Source organism: Protopterus annectens, chromosome 2.part0, assembly GCF_019279795.1.
Source record: "Protopterus annectens isolate FY-2018-M chromosome 2.part0, PAN1.0, whole genome shotgun sequence".
NCBI classification, from domain to species: domain Eukaryota; kingdom Metazoa; phylum Chordata; order Ceratodontiformes; family Protopteridae; genus Protopterus; species Protopterus annectens.
This window is the reverse complement of record NC_056728.1, coordinates 434,520,796-434,542,466: the sequence shown is the minus strand read 5'-3', so window position 1 is coordinate 434,542,466 and position 21,671 is coordinate 434,520,796. Positions and strand designations below refer to the sequence as shown.

General features: G+C 43.2%; 1 protein-coding gene across 2 annotated transcripts in view; it reads right to left on the bottom strand.

The window, feature by feature from the left end:
- Positions 1 to 21,671, bottom strand: part of VPS13A (vacuolar protein sorting 13 homolog A) — a 4,910,496-nt gene that overhangs the window by 2,373,390 nt on the left and 2,515,435 nt on the right. For both annotated transcript variants that reach the window (XM_044060868.1, XM_044060869.1), the window contains exon 31: positions 7,441 to 7,544. In XM_044060868.1, the coding sequence (XP_043916803.1) occupies positions 7,441 to 7,544 (104 nt within the window). The remainder of the gene's footprint in view (positions 1 to 7,440; positions 7,545 to 21,671) is intronic.

Below are 21,671 nucleotides of genomic sequence, written 5' to 3'. Positions count from 1 at the left end.
GACAGTTTGCATAGATTTTGCTTTTTCTTCCATCTTTTTAAGAACTTCTTCTGCTCTGGTGCCAAACAAACAGTCCTTATTTAAAGGAGCGTCTAGTAATTTGGATTTGACATAGGTTCATAGGTAGATACTAGGCTATCTGCCCTAAGGCATTTATAAGCCTAGCCAGAGTGCATTTGGCTTCCGCCTCCCTATTAGATTAGCCTACTATGCCTCTGTAAAGTAGGTCACAGAAGGTACCCTTTTAAGATTAGTTTACTGTGCCTCTGTCTAGCAGGGACACAGAAGAGATCCCAGGGGTGAATTTGCAATTTCCCATCCACGCGTCAATATTTCGCTTGAAGAGGGTGAGCGAGGGGCTATGTCTAACATGAATTGGGATTCTATTCCAGAGTGAGGGGAGCCTCTGCGAAATTAATCTGTCCCTCCAGCATGTCCTATTTATTTTTGTGCTGTGGTTTAGGTCCCTGGAGCGCGTAGCTCTAAGGGACTTGGATTTTTTGAGGTGGAGCATGTCCATTAATTCTGGGTTTGACATGGCTTTGTACGTCAGGCATAGATCGCCTCTGCATAGGCGGTAAGCAACTGAGTAGAGCTGGAGTTTCTTTAGTCGAGCTGCACAGGACATCTGTTTGTAGCCCATGATCCTCTTGGTGAGGTACTTTTGGGGTCTCTCCAGTTGCTGCAGGTGTCGGGTAAGGTACATCCCAAAAGGGGCATTGTATTCAATTATGGGCCTGATGAGTGACGAGTAGAGGGGCACAATGACCTCTCTTGATCTAGATGTGAACCCTTTCGTGATAAGGTGGGCTGTATAAAAGGTCTTTCTAACCACTTTGGCAACGTGATTATCAAAGGAGAGATTACTATCTACGTTGGTCCCCAAATCTCTAATTACTTCTTCCAGATTAATGGATTACCACCTATGTGGTAATTTGTGGGCACCTTGTTTTTCCCAAAGGGGATGACTATGCACTTTTTAGCATTTAGCTTGAGGCCGTGGCTCTGGCAACAAGCATCAGTCTCTGTGAGACCCTTTTGGAGGATGCTTGTGTCAGCTGGAGATTCGATTATGGCCCCCAGTTTGCAGTCATCTGCGAACTTTGTCAGCCATAATCCCCCCGTGTTAGCCTGAACCTCAGAGAAGTATATACCGAACAAGAGAGCTCCTAGAACTGAGCCCTGTGGGACGCCACTTGTAACTGGTTTGGATTGGGACATGGCACCTGCGATTCTGACCATGTGGGTTCTATCTCTGAGCCAGTTTGCAACCCATCTTGTGATATAGGGTTTGATATTTAAGCTGGTAAGCTTATTTATGATGCCCGAGTGGGGTATTGTGTCGAAGGCTTTTGTGAGGTCCAGGTAGGCTGTGTGGACTACCTTGCCCTCATGTATGGCTTTGGTAACGGTTTCAAAGAAATCAACTAGGTTTAAGAGGCAAGATCTGCCCTTAAAGCCAAATTGGGTAGGGTCCAGTGTCTGGAGGCTCCCAATGTCTTTATGAGTTCCATGATAATACGCTCTATAGCTTTACAGACCAGACTAGTCAGGCTTATGGGGCGATAGTTTCCGGGGTCCGTTGTGGCACCACCTTTGCGGAGTGGGACCACTGTAGCAGTACGCCATTCTTTGGGTACATATCCTGTAGTAAGGCTAAGTTTGAACAGTGACAATGCGAGGGTTGAGTTCTTCTTGGAGCTCGTGTAAGACACAGCCTGGGACACAGTCCGGTCCCATAGATGCTGTGTTTTTTGCTTTGGAGAGGGCAGCTTTCACCTGTGCATCTGTGATGTCAGGGAGGTTACATTCAGTTGGGATAGGCATTTGCTCCTTTGGGGGGGGGGGGGTTTGCAATGAATCTGTCTGCCAGGATGTTGGCTATGTCTGTAGGTTCAGGGAGGTTACATTCAGTTGGGATAGGCATTTGCTCCTTTGGGGGGGAAGGGGGGGGGGAGTTTGCGCTGAATCTGTCTGCCAGGATGTTGGCTATGTCTGTAGGTTCGGTATATTTTGTACCGTTATGCAACAATTCAGAGCATATCTGGGAGTTTCTGCCCATGTTCCTGACATAACTAAAGAAGACTTTGTGATTATCTTTAGTGTCTAGGGCAATTTTTCTTTCGAAACTGGCCTTTGATGATTTTATGAGGGATCGAAGTTTCTTGCTAATACTAATCAGAGATGCCTTCCCTTTTTGGGATTTTGCTCTGTCATGTAGTAGCTTCCTCCTTCTGCTGTATAGCTTTATTTATGGCCGGGGTCCACCAGACCGGTCTCCTGCTTTTGGAGAAGTGAGTCCTGGTTTTATTTGGGATAGCACAATCCATGCATTCCTGCAGGTGCTCATAGAATGCATTTGTAAAGGATTCTGCGGATTGGGCTGTATTATCCTCTGGCCTAGGGGCTTTGAAGGATTCCACCTCAGTTTTGAGAAGTGCAAAGTTGGCTTTTGAGAAATTCTTTACAGTGATTTCCTTGGGCTGGGGGTGAGGACGGGAAATGGATATCCAGGAAAATTTGTTTATGGTCTGATCTTACCAATGAGGGGTTTACCTCTGGTGAGGAACATAGAGTCCCCATGTTTGTGATGACCAGGTCCAATATGTTGTTCCCTCTTGTGGGAGTGGTGACCAGTTGTTCCATTGCGTTAGAGTTTATAAATTCAAGGAACCGTTGGGCGAGGGTGTTTGGGCTTGAGTAGTTTTCCCAGTCAATGTTTGGGTAGTTGAAGTCACAATAACATAGTGTTTGGAGAGACCTTCATATTCTCCAGTGTTCTCAGGAATGCCAAGTGGGGTTCCTGTAATAGGGAGGGTGTTCTGTAGCAGGCTACAAACTGAAAGGCAGTTTTGCCCGCTGTTAGTTGCACATGGATGGTTTCCGATGCTTCGTGCAGTGCCACTAACCTGGAGGTGTAGGTATCTTTGATGAATATAGATACTCCCCCTCCTTTTGTGCTTCGTCCAAGTTTTGGGGCAAACGCATGGTATGAGTTATAACCTGGTAGTGCTGGGGTACTCTCAGGAGCCTTGAACCAGGTTTCTGTTACTGCACAGACATCGATTTTCTCCATACTGAGGAGAGCCTCGAAAAGTGCATCTTGAGGTTTAGACTTCTGGCATTGAGTAGCATTACCTTTAGTTTTTTTATCCTTGGGTTGTCTATGGCGGTGGGTTTGTCCTTTGAGCCTTGCCTAAAAAGGCACTATGGGGGTGGCAAGAGCCTTGGCCAGTATACGAAAGCCTAAGGGTGACAGGTGCAAGCCTTCCCTAGCGAAGCAACGTGGCTTGTCAAGCATGTCATCCCAGGCTGACAGACACTGGATCCCCTTTGAATGACACCAATACTTTAGCCAATTGTTGAAACTGATCATTTTGTCTTTATACTGTGGCATCATTCTTGGTGAGGGCAAGATGCTACTCAAGGTCAGGGTCATACCAGCCTGGGCTACATGGTCTGAGAGCTCCTCTACGTCTCTTTTCATGTAGTCCAGGGAGGTACGTCCCAGGTCATTCACACCAGCATGGACAATGATGGAGTCATACTTGTACTTGCTTTGGAGTGACCTGAGTGCTTGCGTTATGAGGCGGATCCTGGCACCCGACAGGCAGCTTACAGTGACCTTCTCCTTGTTCAGTCTGGTGAGCGGGACGTCAGTGTGCCAGACAACAGAGTCCCCTATAACAAGTGTATTTGGTGTGTTGTTTGGCCTTAAGGGCTGTGACTGTGAGGCACACTGATTTTGTGAGATATGTGATTCGTGGGTATTGTTGAGGGGTGGCTGTTGCTTGGATATCTGCTTAGGAGGTCTTTGCTGTTTAGGCAGATTTTTATTTAGAGCCTCTGAGTATGTTTTTGTGTGTTTATGTGTTGGGTATGCAGATGCAATAGGTCTATGTGAGAATGGATTTGTGGTGTGGGTGATTACCTTTTCCTCCTGACTGATTGTGCCAGTCTTGAGTTGAGAGAGCTCTGCCTCCAGTTTGGCTGTGTAACTGCATCTCTCACATGTATTAGAGTTTGTTGGAAGGAGGAGAGGGTTGTCTGTGTACATAAGGCAATTGTAACATTGCCTCAAAATTCCCAGATTCACCAGCTGGACTAGAGAGTAACCTTGAAACTGACCCTTGGACATACCAGATTAATATAGGGAACTGTTTTTTTACTGGTCAGATTAGGGAAGGGAACTGATTTTTCACTTGATCAGGAAGGACCAATCGGGAGCCTAATACTTATGAGAAGTCAAGGAGGGTGTAGTGCTTTAGTTAGTGTTTCCTTATAAGAGCTGAGCAAGTGCAGGGCTTTAGAAAGAGAATAGAGTGATTACTTTGAGAGTTTGAACAGTTCTAAGTGAAAAAGTGAAGAGCAGACTTTGTGGAGCCTGGAATAGTTTAAACCAGTTTAGGCGGCGCTGCCCGACGCTGCTCAGTGCGCAAAACCACGCAAAAAGAGAGTTGTAGGGTTTTAAGAGAGAGAGATCAAGGAGTTTAGAATTGACCGAAAATGGCCAATAAAACTACAGCTTCTAGGTAGTAACCACTCCTCCAGGGACAGGCAGCCTGTTCAGTGTTAACCACTCTCACTGGTGAACACACAGACTTCCCTTTAGCCCAAGTAAGCACTGGCCTTCTAGAAACTTCCAAACAGTTCAGAACAGCAAATCTGTAACTGAACTTTCTTAACTTTCAGAAAGTGGGAAAAAAGCAAGATTTTTTTTTTCTTTTTGTTGTAGAACATGATCTGGTAATGTTTGTTCTTTCAGCCAAGCATGCCTTCTCAGTACAGACCCAGTGACTGCAGCCCTGCAAGAAGCTTCTAGGGCATCAAATCCACAGTGCAAAGTATGCTTACTAACTTGGCTTGCAGAATATATTAGCTCTTGTAAATCTTTATTTTCTGCACAATCTGGAAGTAACACCATTTTTTGTTTAACTAGTTCCATAATATGTTGTTGATACTTCAACATGTGAAACTGGCATTTCAATGCCTTGATGGCAAGAGTTGCAGAGGTATATACCTTCTTACCCCAGCTGTCTAAAGCTCTGGAATCCCTGTCCGAAGGGGTAGGATTTTTGGCTGTAATAGCCTTAATACCTTTAGGTCCCTAGGAAATGGTCTCTGGATCAACAGTAGGATTCTTGAAGAGAAATTTGTGGGAATCAGGTACTCTGTAGTGTCTGTCAGGTTTCCTAGGGGCCGGGGGTAATGTATCTGGAGTAAAACTGGATTCCATAAAAACATCATCTACAACATCCCGGACAGGGGGTATAGCTGGAGACCTGTGCTGAGGCATCTCTAAAAATTCTCTGAGTCTCTTTTTGGACTGAGGATAGTCCTGGCATTCCCAGCAGAAATGCTCTCTTTAAAGTATGCAAGGTTTCACCAAAAGAAAAATCCTCTGGAGGGGAGGCATAGGGAATGGAATCCACTGCATCTGAATCCTCATAGGTTGACAAGGGCATGTCCTGATAATCAGAAGGGTCAGAGTCATCGGACTCCTGGTCTGTAGAATCATTAGGAAACTCAATTCTTTGCCTTTTAGCAGGGGAAGGCTGGCTTCCCCTAATTAGGGTGATAAGGTCTTCAGCCATTCTAAGCATTTGTTTTTGTGGCAAGGGAGCTTGAGCATGCACTTTGGTCATCGGTTTTCTAGGTGTACTGCATACTCTGGACCTAAGAAACTCGGTAGTTTTGGCTAAAAACGAAGTAGTCGGTTTGATCTGAACATCGGTAGGTCGGAGTACACCCTCAGCAGCTGGTGCCTGCACAGTGGCTCCGGACCCATCCAAGGTAGAGACATCCGCAGGTTCCATAGTCAAAGAAGCATCTCACGGCATACTGGACTCCGAATGGGTTTCAGCAGAGGCCTGCGAATCCACAGAAGCGGGCATCAAGGACTGCAAAGACACCTCATTGAGTACCGGTGGACTGATGACTAGCTTAACGGAAGAGTCGTCGGCAGTTTTGGACCTATGCGGCCTGTCTCTGTCTTTATCTTTACATTTTTTCGGAAGATTGGTAGTCGGATGGCTTACCGAAGACATTTTGGAATACAGAGAATGAGAGCGAAAGAATTTAGCGACAAAGATAGCTCGATGACGAATGGTTCAGGCATTAAACCAGGCACAAAACCAACAGCGAGGGACACCGTGGTCTGGGCCTAAACAGATGACGCAGTAAGAATGAAAATCTCTGTGAGGTATTTGCTTTCCACAGGCAAGACAATTGTTAACTTTTTCTGACATTGGTTAGAGCAAAAAAAAAAAGAAAAGGATCCCCAACGGGGTACTTAGCTTTAGAAGACTTCAGGATTACAAACTTGAAAATGAAAATTTCAGGTAGCGGCTGACCGGCACTTGCGAACTGTTTCTGCTTCTGGCTCCTCCTCGGCAAGAAAGACTGATGTAATGGCGTCGGCTGCCTATTTTATACCCCTGATGACCTGACGTCATGGAAGAAGCAACAGCATCCGACACAGAAATACTAAGACTCTGGTATTCAGGCCGAATGAGGGCTACCTGCAGGCAGATAAGCCAAGTGTGATGACTGCAACAGTGAAACACAAAGAACATCCCTCATTAAGTTTGGTGGCATTCTCATCCTGCCATTTCCTTTTGGTGCCTTGGTGTTTTGTTCATCTTGGACTTCTGTTGGGCAACCAAGATTATCCTGCTTACTGAAGAGACACTTGAAATATGGAATATTTTCAACACCTCTTACAGTAGTTTATCTCTATCATCCCAGTGTTTAAGGATTTGGTTAGCTGCTGTATCAAACGCACAATAAGAATCAAGCAATGCATTCACAATCTCATTTTTACCACATCAGAACAGCTCTGGTTGTGCAACCAAACACACCTCCTTATCTCCACTGATAATGCTACATTTCTAGAAACAGTATTGGACCCTTCCAAGGCACTTGTTAAAGTATGCTTAGATACTTGAGAAACAATGGAAACAATACCTTTGACACAGACTTTGTGCACGGCAGGTAATGATGCAGCAAACTTATCAAAGTTTTGTGTGTGTGTGTGTGTGTGTGTGTGTGTGTGTGTGTGTGTGTGTTACACATAAAACACTAGCAGCTAAACAACATTTTAAAATATATATATATATATATATATATATATATATATATATATATAAATATATATATATATTTATGTGTGTGTGTGTATATGTATATCAACACAAACTTCTACATAAAACATTAGCAGCTAAACATTTTAAAAGCTACTGTGCCAGACTAGCTACAACAGTCATCAGTAGACAGCACTTTGTCAAGAAAAAACTCCATTATCTAAACCACCAATTCCATTACTAAGGCAGAGTTGCTGCGCAAATGGAAAATTCAAAGCCCTACAACATACTCAAAAGTTGTTTTTAAAATATGCTGATTTACATTTTCCTAAACACAAAATAAGAGAGACAAGTTTACCTTTTTGTATAAAGCTTTTTCATCCGAATCTAAAACTGTAATATTTTTTAAATTTGCTGACACTTCAGTGGCATCTTTTCGCATTACAACTTCAGAATCAAGGCCTATGAAAACAAACAAAGCAAGAAGTGATATTTCTTTACTGCTATCATCAAATAAATAATACTATTATCCGTTAATGTTAACAAATTGGTAAGGTACTGGAAAAAAAATTTAACAAATTCTGATACTCAAAGCAGCACAGGTTATTCAGCTGGTCAATATTAACAGTCAGTATTGTTTTTCAGAAACAAAACAGTGCAACTATTTTCATCCAATAAGTTTTCTTCCACATTGCTCCAGTCATTTATAATTGAAGTGGACATAACTGGAAAATGTGTTTGTATCATCAATATGTGTTTTGTCATCTCCTTCTACATGTCATTCTTCTATAAGACACAAAATATAGCTGATCGAATTACTTCAATAATAAGTGAAAACTTTCTTAGATGTAGGAGCTCATCTCTTAATCATATTGTCAGCCATTTAAGTTGACAGCCTAACAAACCTAAGTAGCCCACTCAAGAACAAATTCAGTGGGCATGCTGTCATTCTGGGCAGTGGACTTCCACTAAACAGTAGCCGGTTCTGCTCTGTCAGTTCTTGAAAATATTCGAGTAAGCATGCATTCACAAGTACACCCAACAGATTTGTGCATCAGACTGGGCATTACATTGGGAATACTTTTCTTTTTCTTATGAGGGGAAACAAAGGGAATACTGTAGCCTCTGGTGATTATCCTCAGAATCCACATATCTTGTGTGATGGCCTGCCAGGCTTGAGGGTGCAGGAAGAAGCACATCACAAATGCCTCCAGTGTGTAGCAGTCAGGCAACCCTTCAGGGGCAATGATAGGATTTCTCATTGAAATTACTGTAAAATCAATGATTCTGCAGTCCACCTCAGCCCTTAGGCAACATCTGTTGAAACTGATCCACCCTCACCTTGGGAGGGGTCCGTCCGCAGCAGCATCTTGGTTAAAATCCTGAGATTTGTGGAACCATATTTTCTCCCCCCTTCTGGTTTCTAGGAAGGATCCTTTGAGGGGTGACAAAGTGTATTCCAATGGTAGACAGGGTCTTATCTTCTTGTTCGCTCCTTGTATAAGAGTCCTTAACTTTCAGTCCAAAGAGAGTTCAACCATAAAAAGGTGTGTTAATGAAGGAAGCCTTGAAGTCTTCCACCCAGTCACATAATTGTCTCCTACTCTAGCCGTACCATAAGTTGCATTAGAAAGCAGATGCATGAACACACTGGACATCAATTGTAGGGTAGGCAATTGAGAATGAACTGATTTCTGGATGTTCACAGGTAAGCTACCAGAGAGGGACATGGTGAGCTCCTTAGTCAGGTCTCTTAGGAAGCATGTCTTCACAGATATCCTCTCCTCCAAGAGTTCCTTCTTTATGCCTGCCTCCACAACCATGCCATCTATCTGTGGATCCTTGCTCTAGTTCTTCTTTTCTTTCGGCTTTTTCCAGTTAGGGGTCGACACAGCGGAACTCCGGTCCGCTAATGATTGGCAGTAGATTTTTTATGGGTGCCGAGGTGCCAGCTTGACGCCCAACCTTCAATGAAGGCACTCCCATTCTACACGTCTTTCGAACGCCACTCGACTGCAGGGAGGACATGCAGACTCCACACAGAAGGCGCTCCAGCTGAGAATCGAACGGGAGAACCTCTTGCTGTGAGGCAACTATGCTACCGCTGTACCACCGCTCTAGTGTGCGTTGTTTTTTGGGGGAGACTGATATCTTGTCCAGCTTCCTCTGAATCAGCTCCATCACATTGGGATACTTCTATGTCCACTGTGCCATTACATTTACGAGGTTATCAGCGGGTGGCACCACCCAAGAGGTAGAAGAGCCAGCCTCAAACACATCAAGGAACACAGACTCTACAGGAAAGGATTTATTGGTAGAACAACCCCCTTGCTATTTCATTAACTCCAGAGTATCACCAAAGGCAATGTCTTCCAGAGGAGATCAAGGGGACACACTTCACAATCATCCAATTCTGTGTCTTTCATGACTGACGATGGAGAAGAGTCCAAATGTCTCTTTTTACACATTTGTTTCCTAGGACCCTGCATCATTTGGGCTTCTGAGGAAGGGTCAGACTCAGACTGGGTACTTGCATGGCAAGCACCTCCAAGGCTAAGTGAGGCTGACTGTCCCAGTCAATCTGGATGTGTAGAGTTGGAAACAGTATCTAAAAGGGGTCGGGATGGAATCTAGCACAACAGACATCTCTACTCTTGGTCTGGTAAGAACCGTTTCAAATGCCTTGGAAGTTGAGGTCGCAATTAGAGCTGAAGAAGCACTCCTCCAGTCTAGAAGAGATGTAGGAGAAACATCCTCTGCTCCGACCCACCCCAGCTCTAAGGTCAAAAAATGGTGCCAAGCTATTGAGCACCAAGGTCCCAAGGGAGATAGATGGATCTGAAAGCTTCAAAGTCAACTCAATCCTTTGAGTCTTGCCTCACATGTTTCAGCTGCAAGACTTATCCTAATCTGATACCACTGGAGTGAAATCTGGTGGATTTCCAGTTCTGACGTAGGTGCTCTGGGACCCATGGACACTGGAGTTGGACTGGAATTAGAAAAAACAGTGGAGGGGTAGAAGGGCCTGTGCCCAATGGGGACAGTGCCAGGACAACTCCCAGTTGGATCAGCATCTGGGGGAACCTCTGCAAATCTGCTTCACTAAGTCCCCTCAATGAATGGAAGGACTTTGAAGATGAAGCCACTGAAAGAGGTCAGGAGGAGTGCTTGTCCTGCAAGAAAGGAGAAGGGAGCCCGGGACTCACCATTTTTGGTGAGAAATTGGGAAGAGGCATTAGAGAATGGACCCAAACAACTGTTGGATCCAATTGCTTCCGTGCTTTTGGTAATGGACCCAAGAACTCTGATGGATCTGGTGACCATTTCCTGGATTTTGCTATCTACCTATCAGAGTCTCTTTCACCTTAGGCTTATCCTCTATTTCTCTTTTTCCTTGGAATGCATTCATAGTTGTTTCTATATTCCTCCAGTGTCTCATATTTTAAACTCAAATGACAAATGCTTGGAAGGAGTAGAAGAAGCTTTAAATATCTATTCAGACAAGCTGATAAACCTACAGAAATCAGAGGTTAAAATGAAGAGAAGACCGTCTAGCTAAGAGGCTTCTCGTGAAGAACTGTTTCAATTTGAGTTAGAAGACAGACCACTCAGAGAAAACCTAAGATTTTCTGCTGTATCAGAGAAACTGGAAGGAATAAACTGTACTTTGTGTCTTTCAGCTTTTCCCGGTTAGGGGTCACCACAGCGGAACTCCAGTCCGCTAATGATTGGTAGTTGATTTTTACGTGCCGAGTTACCAGCCCTGACACACAACCTTCAATGAAGGTACGCCCATTCACGCATATCTCCACGCAGAAGATGCTCTAGCTGAGAATCGAACCGGACAGCATCTTACTGTGAGGCGACAACGCTACCGCAGCACCACCACCGCGGGTTAAGGAATAAACTGTACTAATTTTATAAAAATAGAAATAAGCAAATGAAATGATACTCTGAAGAAGGATTTCTTAACTGAAAGGGCACACATTCACATCAGCAGAAATAACTTCTCCTTAAACAGTCACAGAAGTGGAAAAATATCATGGTCACCAGAGTGTTTCTAGAAAATGATTATTCACTGTGCACCAGTCAGAAAAGAAGCATGTTTATCTCTGCAATCAAGGGACATCCAGAAACAGGTGGGAGATATCAGATACTATATCCAGCTGTTTTTATAACATTGTCCTAGAGGATCAAATGCATTTTTGGATGCAGAACAGGCTAAGGGAAAAAAAAAATTTAGTTGGCAAAGAGTGAGGCAGCAAGCTGAAAGGAATTCTGCTTCTTATTCTTCTGACAACAGCAAAGCCCACAGACACAGCCTCCCAGTCAAAACTTTACATGAAAATGACTGGACGGGGAAATAAAAAATAAGCTGACTAAAAAAATCAGGAGTACCTTGAACATTAACCAGAAACTAACACCGAATGGCTGAGATGATGAGGAACATGGAAACAATGCTTCTGCAAAAAGTGGAAGCTTGATAACTGTGCTCAGCTGGTGGGATGACTAAAGCATAATTCCCAATTTATCATTAATGTTTAGAGTACAATAAAGGGACTGAAGATGCAACTGTTAGTAGTAGAAAATATTTTGGTCTTGCCTACACAGAATTTAGCATGCAATTTACTTAAAAAAATTTGTTAGACTTATTTTACCAAGAATAATGCATATACATCTGAAATGAGGTGTGTCTCATCAGTGAGAGGTGTTTATACTGGTGATTTTAAATTGAGAAAGTACTTTTTCTGGACTGTAATGCATCCAGGGTGTACACTATAACAAGAAAGACTGGCTAAGGGCTGCTGGGGGGATGTGAAAGTGATCACATTATATGTGATATAAGATCATATTATATGGGCATTAAAATACAATAATTTCTCAGTTTCATACAAGCGGCGGTATATATTAATGTTCTTAATCTACACTACAACCAATGGATTTTTTCTAAGCAAACACACTAGAACATGGAAAGCATGAAAATCTGTAGCTTGCTACTATTTTTGCTTTTGTAAAGCTATTAACTTATTTTTTTCCCATCAGTAAGTGCAAGCAGTTGACGGTATGTCCACATTTGCTGGTATTTAATCAAGAGAAGACTGATGAGTGTGTTCTCAGGCATTTGTATAAGAAACATAAGTGCATTAATGTGTTTGTGTAAACTGCAAGTTCAAAAGAACTGTCCTGCAGAATAAATTAAATCAATAGCCTCCCTATCACGATGACGGTCTTATTAGTTTTTATCATGGAATGTGAATGACGTAGGTACAGACAAAAACCAGGTACTGAATTATTTTAAGAATTGTAGGGAACAAATAGCTATGACAGAGGACACACATTTGGATAGAAATTATCACATGAATTTGGTATAGAAAGAATTTCAGAATGGATATTTGGCAGAATATTAAGGGAAAGTACAAGATAAATAATAATATTGTGAAAAGGGCTCCAATAGTGACAGAAGAAAACAAAGAAAATAATAATTGTTCTGTGGTAACTAGGGATTACTGGAAGGGAAGGAGGATTACACGGGGATGTACACATATTTCATCTAAAACTACAACTATGGAGCTTGAGAGAAATAATTAGCTTTTGCCAGGGAGTATTACTTATGGGAGGAAACTGAACTGGAAACTGGATGGAGCAGTGGTGCAGCGGAAGTGTTGTTGCCTCACAGCAAGAGGTTCTCCGGTTAGATTCTCAGCTGGAGTGCCTTCTGTGCGGAGTCTGCATGTTCTCCCTGCATTCGTGTGGGTTTTCTGGTTTCCTCACTCGTTACAAAGGCTCGAGTTTGGAGGGATTCTCCCTGGGCCTGCACTGAAAATTGGCTTCATTCCAAGTCAGAGTTTCCCGGTAAACAAATGTTAAATAAAATACTGATGACGTAGCCGGGGGGAACCTCAAGGGGAAAATATAACAAAAAAGGTAGATAGTTGAAGACATATATAAAAATACTTGGAACGAGTACAACAACATTACTAATTTTATTTAAAGTACATAAGGGTTATATTATTATGACAGCTACTAAGTAGGGCAGGACCAGCTCGAATGTCACACTGATGGGGGAAGGAATGTGAATTTAACATGTATACCAATACGACTTTTACACCACAATAAACCAATCCCTTCCCTGATAAAAAGTGTGTGTGTGTGTGTGTGTGTGTGTGTGTGTGTGTGTGTGTGTGTGTGTGTAGAAAGCTTGTGAGGAAATTATTACTCTGTTATTTTTGTTTTACTTGAATTGCTTGTCTGTGTACTTATTAAAGGATTTTCGATTGGAAACAGACTGCCTACCCTGACCGGATTACTTTTGAATAGTTGGTAATGCTGTACAATATTTTAATTATATATTTTTATTATTTTTGTTTACTTAAGAGGAGTTTAAGTTCGCTACTTCTACTACCATTGTCTGATCTGATTCATATACAGTGATTAACTACATATGTATGGATTGAAAATCTTCCACACAGAGAAGTTTCTTACACTGTTTTGCTTTTGGACCCACTATACTTGTTTAATGGGTTGTTTGAGACTTCAGGGATACCACAAAGATTACTTTTTTTTTTTTTGAAGATGAAAAATTATTAGCAGAAGGCTCAGACAGAATTTACATATTACACTCCAAGTAATAATAACTGGGTTAGACTGGATAGAAATTATACTTCAAAGCGGCATGGGTATTTGACTGACTGCTGTAAAACAAATTTGGCAATTATTTCAGATCACATACCAATAAGGATTAAAATAAAGATGCCGGACATATAGTAAAACAGACACTAGTACTCTCCTACTTATTTGTCAAAAAAGAATTTACAGAAATGATTTGAAAGTTTTTAGGGAAGATGTACATTTCTTCAGAAGGGATAGCTAGTGACTGGAATACAATGAAAATAGAGTTTAAAATATTGTAGAAATAAGAGAGAAAGATATGGGAAAGAAGAAAGAGGAAATCTTCAGGAGGGCTGCCAAAGGCCAAAGTATTGCAGAAGGGAAATTTCACAGAACAAGAATAAAAGTAATTGCTGAATACAGCGAGGAAAATACTGGAATATGTTGTATTTCAGTATTTATGTTAGGTTTCTGAATTTGTGGTAGTTGTAGTGTGGTGTGTAGTCTATCATGTCCTGTCTCTTTAAGGTGTAGTGTATTGTAGGCTTTAGACATGGTGGCCAACGTGTGGTTATGTCCAAGAAATAGGTTTGTGTTTTTTTTAAGGATTTTGGGTAGAAATGTTTGATTTTTTGTTTGGGAAGTTTTAGGAGTAGTTTGGGGTAGGTAGGTGAGAGTGTGTGAGTAAATGTTGATTGTTGTACATGTATAGTGTAGGTGCATGTGTGAAAGTGCGCACTGGAAGTGTAGGGTGCGCAGTGGTGGGTTTGTTGTGTTGTTTGTGGTAGTGCAACCTATATATAAGTAGTGGGGGTGTAGAGGGGCTTGCCCCCCTGCTTATACATAGATTTCTTGGGGTTTTTTTGGTGTGTGTCCTGTGTTGGTTTGTTATGGTGTAGGGTGGATGGTTATATTTGTGGTTTTGTTTGTGTGATGGAGGGTGCACTAAAAAACACGGTCCACTGGTTTATCATCCTCTGCAGATATGGACCCAGAGAGAGAGAGAGCGAGCTGGAGAGCTGCTTGGTCAAACCTTTATGAAACCTTGTAATGTGTGCCAAGTATAACCTCAATGTAAAGGTAGCTGAAGCGTAAACTCGCTTCCCAAACCTATCCAAAAACTCTATACTCTCTGTTAGGAGGATGGACAGATGAGCTCTCCTCTGCCATTACTATCATGGTTCCCACCTCTGGGCTTTTCCTCCAATATTGCTAGTCTTTTGGAGCAATAAGATATTAATCTGTTTTTCTAGGTATTGGCTCTACCCATGCCCACCGAGAAATCAAAACCACCATCTCTTCAGTGGGAGGGACCAACCAAGAAGTAACTGAGACAGATCCAAAAGCTTCAGAAGACCAACCTCCTTTCTGTCCTACATGTTCGAGGAGATCCCCAAATGAGATGCCCTCAATCAGTGATATGGGGGACCCCTCCACTTCATCAAAATCAGTGTGCTTAGTAAGCTACTCCTGCAGGAGTCAATGTGCCTCCTCTTACACAAGTTTCTGAGGAACCTCAGCTGGTGGATGTTCTGTTGAGGGGTGTCCAGGATATGGAACGTCTCAAGGCTAGAAGGAACCAGCTGCCCCGATGAGATAGAATGAGCATGATTAGGGCCAAGGGGTTAATGAAAATGAGAGGGGAGAGAAGTCTATTGACCAACAATGAAGTGAGCTCTTTCACCTGCCTCGAAAGCAGAAGACAAAGGGGAACCCTGAACCACCCCAGTAGGAGCCAAGGCCTCTACACCTGGACAGCCTTGGGAACCAACTCGATCCTACTCACAGACCAATGTCAGACCACAGCCATCTAACTCCAAAGTTCTGAGAGGAAGGGATGGCATGACTTCGAAGTAAATCCCCAGTCCTCAGAAATGGCTCCGAGTTCCTTCTAGATAACGGAAACTCAGAACCAGTGAAATTAGAGATGCTGTTAGGGTGGAAGATCCAATGTGGGCAACTTTTGTATAGAAATCTCAGATCTGGTATCCCTGAAGACAGAGGGAGGATCAGTGCAGGAGAAACCACTGGTAAAAGTTGAAGGCCAAAGCTCATGGCTCTGATGAGAGATGAACTGGGAGAACCCCCAGCTGAATATGGGTCCAGAGGAACTTCCTCCTCCTTTTAGCCACATCTAGTTTTGTCAGGCTTTTGGTGGACCTAAAAGAGCCTACAGAGGAAGAAGTAGAAAGAGGGTGTCTGGATGACCTCTATATTGGTCTCTCCTGAAGAAAGGGGAGATGCAGTCTAGCAGAGATCTGTTCTGGTAAGGGTGGAGTCCTGGATGTTACAGTCTTTGGATCCAATAGAAAAGTAGGATCCAACATCCTTGGCCCTTCTGGTGCCTGGAGCTGAAGGCTGTAAAGGATGAAAGCTGTCAAGGGAGCACTTCCTTGTATCCTTTGTCTTTTTCCCTGGCTGGTCAATCTTCTCCCCTCTAGGTGTGTCAAGAGGATTCCTTGTTGGATTGGGAGGATCCAGAAACAGAAGTCAGAAATTTGGACCAATATCCTGCAAAAACTGTGAGAAATCATTTCAAAACAAGTTTCTTCCTACATTCAATCACAGGCTGGTGGCAAACGGATGTACAGATAGAGCAGTCCTCATCAAGGTGGGCAATGCCCAAACAAACACACTTTTGCTGTGCATCTGAATATGGGAGTTTCAGGCTGCAAGTCACGCATGTCTTGAAACATGATGGCTTGTCAGACATGATGAAGCTAAACAGAAAAAGAAGAAAACTTCTCATAGCTACCATAAACAGATTAGTACAAAAGTTTTTAGTACAAAATACCAACAGTAGTAATAAATATAAATACACACACACACACACACACACACACACACACAAGTAGAGAGATAGTACTAGCACTCTAAGCAAAGGTAGAAAGGGGAAGTTACCAAAGGAGAGGCAACAAGAAAGAAAACATCTGTATATACAAAACATTTTTTTTGGGGGGGCTATACAGAAAAAGGCACACTATTGTAAAAAGGAAACTATGAATAACCTGACAAGAACAATATTAAAAAGGGAAAAAAATTAGCTGAGGCGAGCCTAAGCACAGCAGACCACGTTTGGTCTCTATGAGTGGCAAATGAAATCTGAGGTAATTTTGGGGACAGGAGGGGATTATGGGTAAGGAGAGGAACCTGTGCCATGGATCCTAAGGTCTAAAAGTATCAAAAGTCACATCCAAAGTTGGATCTGAAGACCCACTTGCTTGGGACTGGATGGAACAAACAACATCAGACCACAGTATACTAAACCAGTAACAGCTATGGATGCCTTATGATGACAGAATTATGAAATTAAGACTATTCACAAATGAATATAGAAAATGATGTGGATATCTTACACAAACAATGCAACACTAACATTAAGGAAAAGAAGTAACACTGAAGAGACTAAGCAAATACCTTTTTAAGAATGACAAAACTACAGTCTGGTTTTCAGAAAGGGTGGTGGCAGACTAGACTATATTACATGTAAACATTAAATGTAGTGAGAATTTTTGCAATTTTTAAGAGAAACAGTTGCAGGTTGTAAGCTTAGACAGGAATTCTTGTTGTAAGGTTTCACACTGTCAAGCCAACGTGTCTGAGCCTGAACACGTACTGTACTGATATGACCTAAAAAATGTTCATCTTTGGCTTTGCAGAGGGTTACCTGGCAACATCAAGAATCTCTAGAATCTCCATAAGGTCTGATACATGAAGTGCCACAGTTGGAAGCACAAAACCTCTTCTTTTTAAAGCATCACAGTGCCACATTGCTCAGACAATCGTGTAAACATTGCCCCTTAGGAAAATAAGGCCTGGTAAAGCCATGGCTCTTCTGACTGAAAATTCAGTGGATACTCAAGGATAAAGGCAGGAATACATAGCCCCCCTCCCAACTTAATGAAAATAACTGCAGCATGAATTCTCCCTGCTCAATGGGATGAAAACTGATAGCGACAGGAGCTTGCTCTGAAGCAAAGAAAGTTTCTGTGTGATTTTTGAATAGGAATGGATAAGTAGGCATCCTTTATGTCAGTTGAGACCAAGAAGGCCTGAGAAGTTATCATGGGCAGTAATTTTTTGAAGTGTCAGCATTTTGAACTTTGGTATTTGAGGAATTGGTTTAATCTGGACTGGCCCGGAATAGGGCTCCAAGATCCTTCTTTTCTTGGGACAAGGAATAACCTTGCGTAAAAGCCTTTTCCTTTTTGTTTCTCTGGAACTGGCTCCACCGCTCCTTGAGAACACAGAATCTTTTATTTGGGGGCACATCTAGGAAACCCGAGTACACTAAATGCTCTTTGAAAGTGAGTTTGTAACCATTTGCAAGAATGTTTAGAACCCTCTGATCTGAAGTAATGTGGGTCCAGTTTTGGAGGAAAAGAGAGTCTTCCTCCTACATTTGGGGTGGTAATGGGAGGGTGGAGCGGAGGGAGAGAGTCATAATTGCTCTCTTTCTGGGAGCTGTGATCTAGAACTCCCTTGCCTGGGTGTTTCAGAGGTCCATTGTCTTGATCTCTGTTGTTGATGCCTTTGCCTGGAAGCTCTGTCCTTTTGATGCCTTCTCTGTTTACTCCTAGGCTGGGTAGGAAAGGCCCAATGCTTTACTGGAAAGTTCCTGCTGAACCTAGGTGACTGTACCTGCAGGAAGTCCATAACTGTTTGCATGGACTTTGCCTTGCCATCCATCTTTTTGAATGTTGCTTCAGCTTTTGGGCCAAAAAGTCTGTCTTTGTCAAGGGCAGCATCCAAAAGGTTAGCCTTTACATAATCAGGAAGAGATTGTTCCCCAAGTCATGCATGTCTCCTAATTACCAAACCAGTGACAGCTGCCCTGCAATATACCTCCATAGCATCATATCCACAATGCAAAGAGGGTATGGCTACCTCGAAAATGGAGCGACACAAGTCCAAAAGTTACTCTGAAAGATTTTTATCTCCTATGGCTGAAATTTTTTGCTTGAGTTGATCCAAGATGGATTGTGTAGAATATGTGCGTGTTGCACCTTTAAGAAGCATTTCCATGGACAGCACATGCATATAAATAGCAAGCATGTGCTAGCTTCATTGCCATTTTGAGAGTGAAGCCACAGAGTGAGCATGTATGAGAGTGTCAGTTTGCTTACAAGTTTATCTAAGTCAAAATTATTGCTTCATTCCTGTTTTGTTTGTACATAAAAAAGTTGCTTGAACATAACCCATGAATGTTTGTCTGTTACATCCTGACTGGGCGAACGACATGGTGCCAGAACTGAGATTCCAGAGATACAAGATACAGAATTAACAGTGAAGGTAAAATAGGAGAAACTACCAAAACAGGACCAGAGACAAGTTAAAGGTAATGAAAAAGTACAGTTGTGTACACTTACCATAAATGTAGATGTTCTAGTGTATTCACTGTTGCAGTCATCACATTTGGGTTATCCCTGCCAGGGTAGCCCTCGGCCGGCCCAAATACCACAGACTTATTATTTCTGTGTCGGTTGCTGTCACTTGAGGACTGACGTCAGGTCGTCAGTAGTATAAAGTAAGGCAGCTGACGCCATTACATCAGTTTTTCTTCCCATAACCTGTCAGAAGCCCCCAAGTAAGAGGCCAGGGTCTGGTGGAAGAAACCCCACCAGTGGAAAATAAATACCAATATGTCCCTTGATAGGAAAGGAGAACAACAAGTTAGAATGGTAATGAAAGGAGAAATAGAAGAAAGGAGGATGAGGGAGGAAAGCATAACTGCAACACTGAATGCACTCGAACATCTACATTTATGGTAAGTGTACACAACTGTAATATGTTCTTCGTGTTTCACTGTTGCAGTCATCAAATTTGGGTTGATTCCTAAAGATGAGGAAAAGGGTGGAGGCAGTCAATGAAATTAGGGGTTGGCTAGAATGCCCTGCAAAACTGCAGGGGCAAACCCTGCCCTGGATTTGGAGAAGAGAGACAGATGGTAATGTTTGGTAAAAGTGTGAACAGATGTCCAGGTGGCAGCCTCCAGAATGTCCCTGGTGGGGACTCCTATGAAGAAAGACGCAGAGGTGGAGGCTGCTCTGGTGGAGTGAGTCCTGACCCCCTTCGGGGGAAGCTTTCCATGCTGTTTGTAGCAGAAATGGATGCAGTGTGCTATCCATTTGGAAATGGTTTGTTTGGAGATGGCTTTGCCTTCTGCTCCTGTAGCAAAGCTAACCTGCAACTGATCAGAATTTCTAAAGGATTTAGTCCAGTCTTGGTAGAATCTGAGCTGTCTGTGGACATCTAGGGAGTGAAGAATCCTTTCCCCCTTGTTCTTTGGATTACGAAAAAAGGTGGACAAATGAATGGATTGATTGAGAGCCACACTGGACACCACTTTGGGCATGAAGGATGGGTTAGTTCTGAGGAATACCTTGTCTGCATGAAAGATGACTAAGGGTTCCACAGCCATGAGTGTTTGCAGCACTCAGAGACTCTCCTGGCTGAAGTGATGGCCAGAAGGAATGCGGTCTTCCAGGAGAGAAATTTTAGTTCTGCAGAAGAAGCTGGTTCGAAAGGGGGCAGGGTGAGCTTTTCCAATACAAAGTTAAGGTCCGAAGCTGGAGTTGGTGCCCTTCTGAGAGGCCTCAAGTTGCTAGCCTCTCTTAGGAACTATTTGATCAAAGGGTGTGAGAAAAAAGGCTGTTCAGTGGGAAAATGAGCAGAAATAGCAGAGGCATGATTTTTTATAGAGGAGAAAGAGAAGCCACTGTGTAGTAGGTCAGCTAAGTAATCCAGAATGAGAGGGAGGGAGGGCTGTGCCGTATTGGCTCCCTTAGCCTGGATCCAGGTGCAGAACCTTTTCCATTTATCAACATAAAACTTTCTGCTGCTAAGACGTCTGGGCTCACGGATAACATCCAGAATCTGTTTACTGAGGTTGGCAGACTGGTTCGAGGTTAGGAAATAAGCCAAGCTGCCAAACTGAGTATCTGAAATTGGGGATGCAAGAAGTCCCCTTCCCTCTGGGTCAGGAGGTTTGGAATCTGAGGAAGATGCCATGGGGGTAGCAAGGACAGGCTGCGCAGCAAGGGGTACCAGTGCTGGCGAGGCCAGTCTGAAGCTATAAGAATGGTCCTTGGTTTTTCCTCCCTTATTTTGAACAGTACCCTGGGGATGAGACGTAGGGGATGAAAAGCATAGACCAATAGATTGAACCAAGGGAAGGACAGGGCATCCACTTTCCAAGCCATGCAATGATGCTCCCTAGTGCAGAATTTGCTGAGCTGATGTTTGGTGTGGGAGGAAAAGAGGTCGATCTTCGAGGTTCCCCATTTCTGAGTTATTAGGGTGAAGGTACTTCTGTTGATTTGCCACTCGTGTGGGCCCAGAAAATTTCTGCTTAATTGGTTTGGCAGAGAGGAGAGAGCCTGGTAGGAATTGTGCTAACAGGTGTAGTTGCATGGCAGAGGCTGTGTGCCAAAGGCTCATGGCCAGCCTGCATAGAGGGTAGGACTGAGTCCCTTTCTGCTTGCTGATGTACCACATCACAGTGGTGTTGTCTGTTTTGATCAGAAGAGCCCCTGGAGAGAGAAGGGGCTTGAAAGCTATCAAGGCGTGCTGCACAGCCATCATCTCATTTTGACTGATGTGCATAGGGATTTGCTGTGGGCTCCATTGGCCCTGTGTGCACCTGCCGTCCAGGTGTGCACCGCAAGAGTAGTTTGATGTGTTTGTGGTGAGGGTCTGGGTGGCGGGGGGTGGGGAAAAAGGCATTCCCTTGTTGTGGCAGCATGCTCTTGCCCACCAAAGAAAATCATTTCTGAGGCAAGGAATTACAGGTAAAAGAGTTTCCAGGTCTTGAGTGTGTTGGCACCAAAGGCTCTTTAGGTACCATTAAAGTTTCCTCATATGCAGTCTGGCATATGGAATGAGTAGTATGCAAGATGCCATGAACCCCACAGCTTGCAGGACCTTCCTTGCAGTTAGCTGGGGCCTGGTGGCTAGTTGAGAGAAGTATGCTGTCAGGAA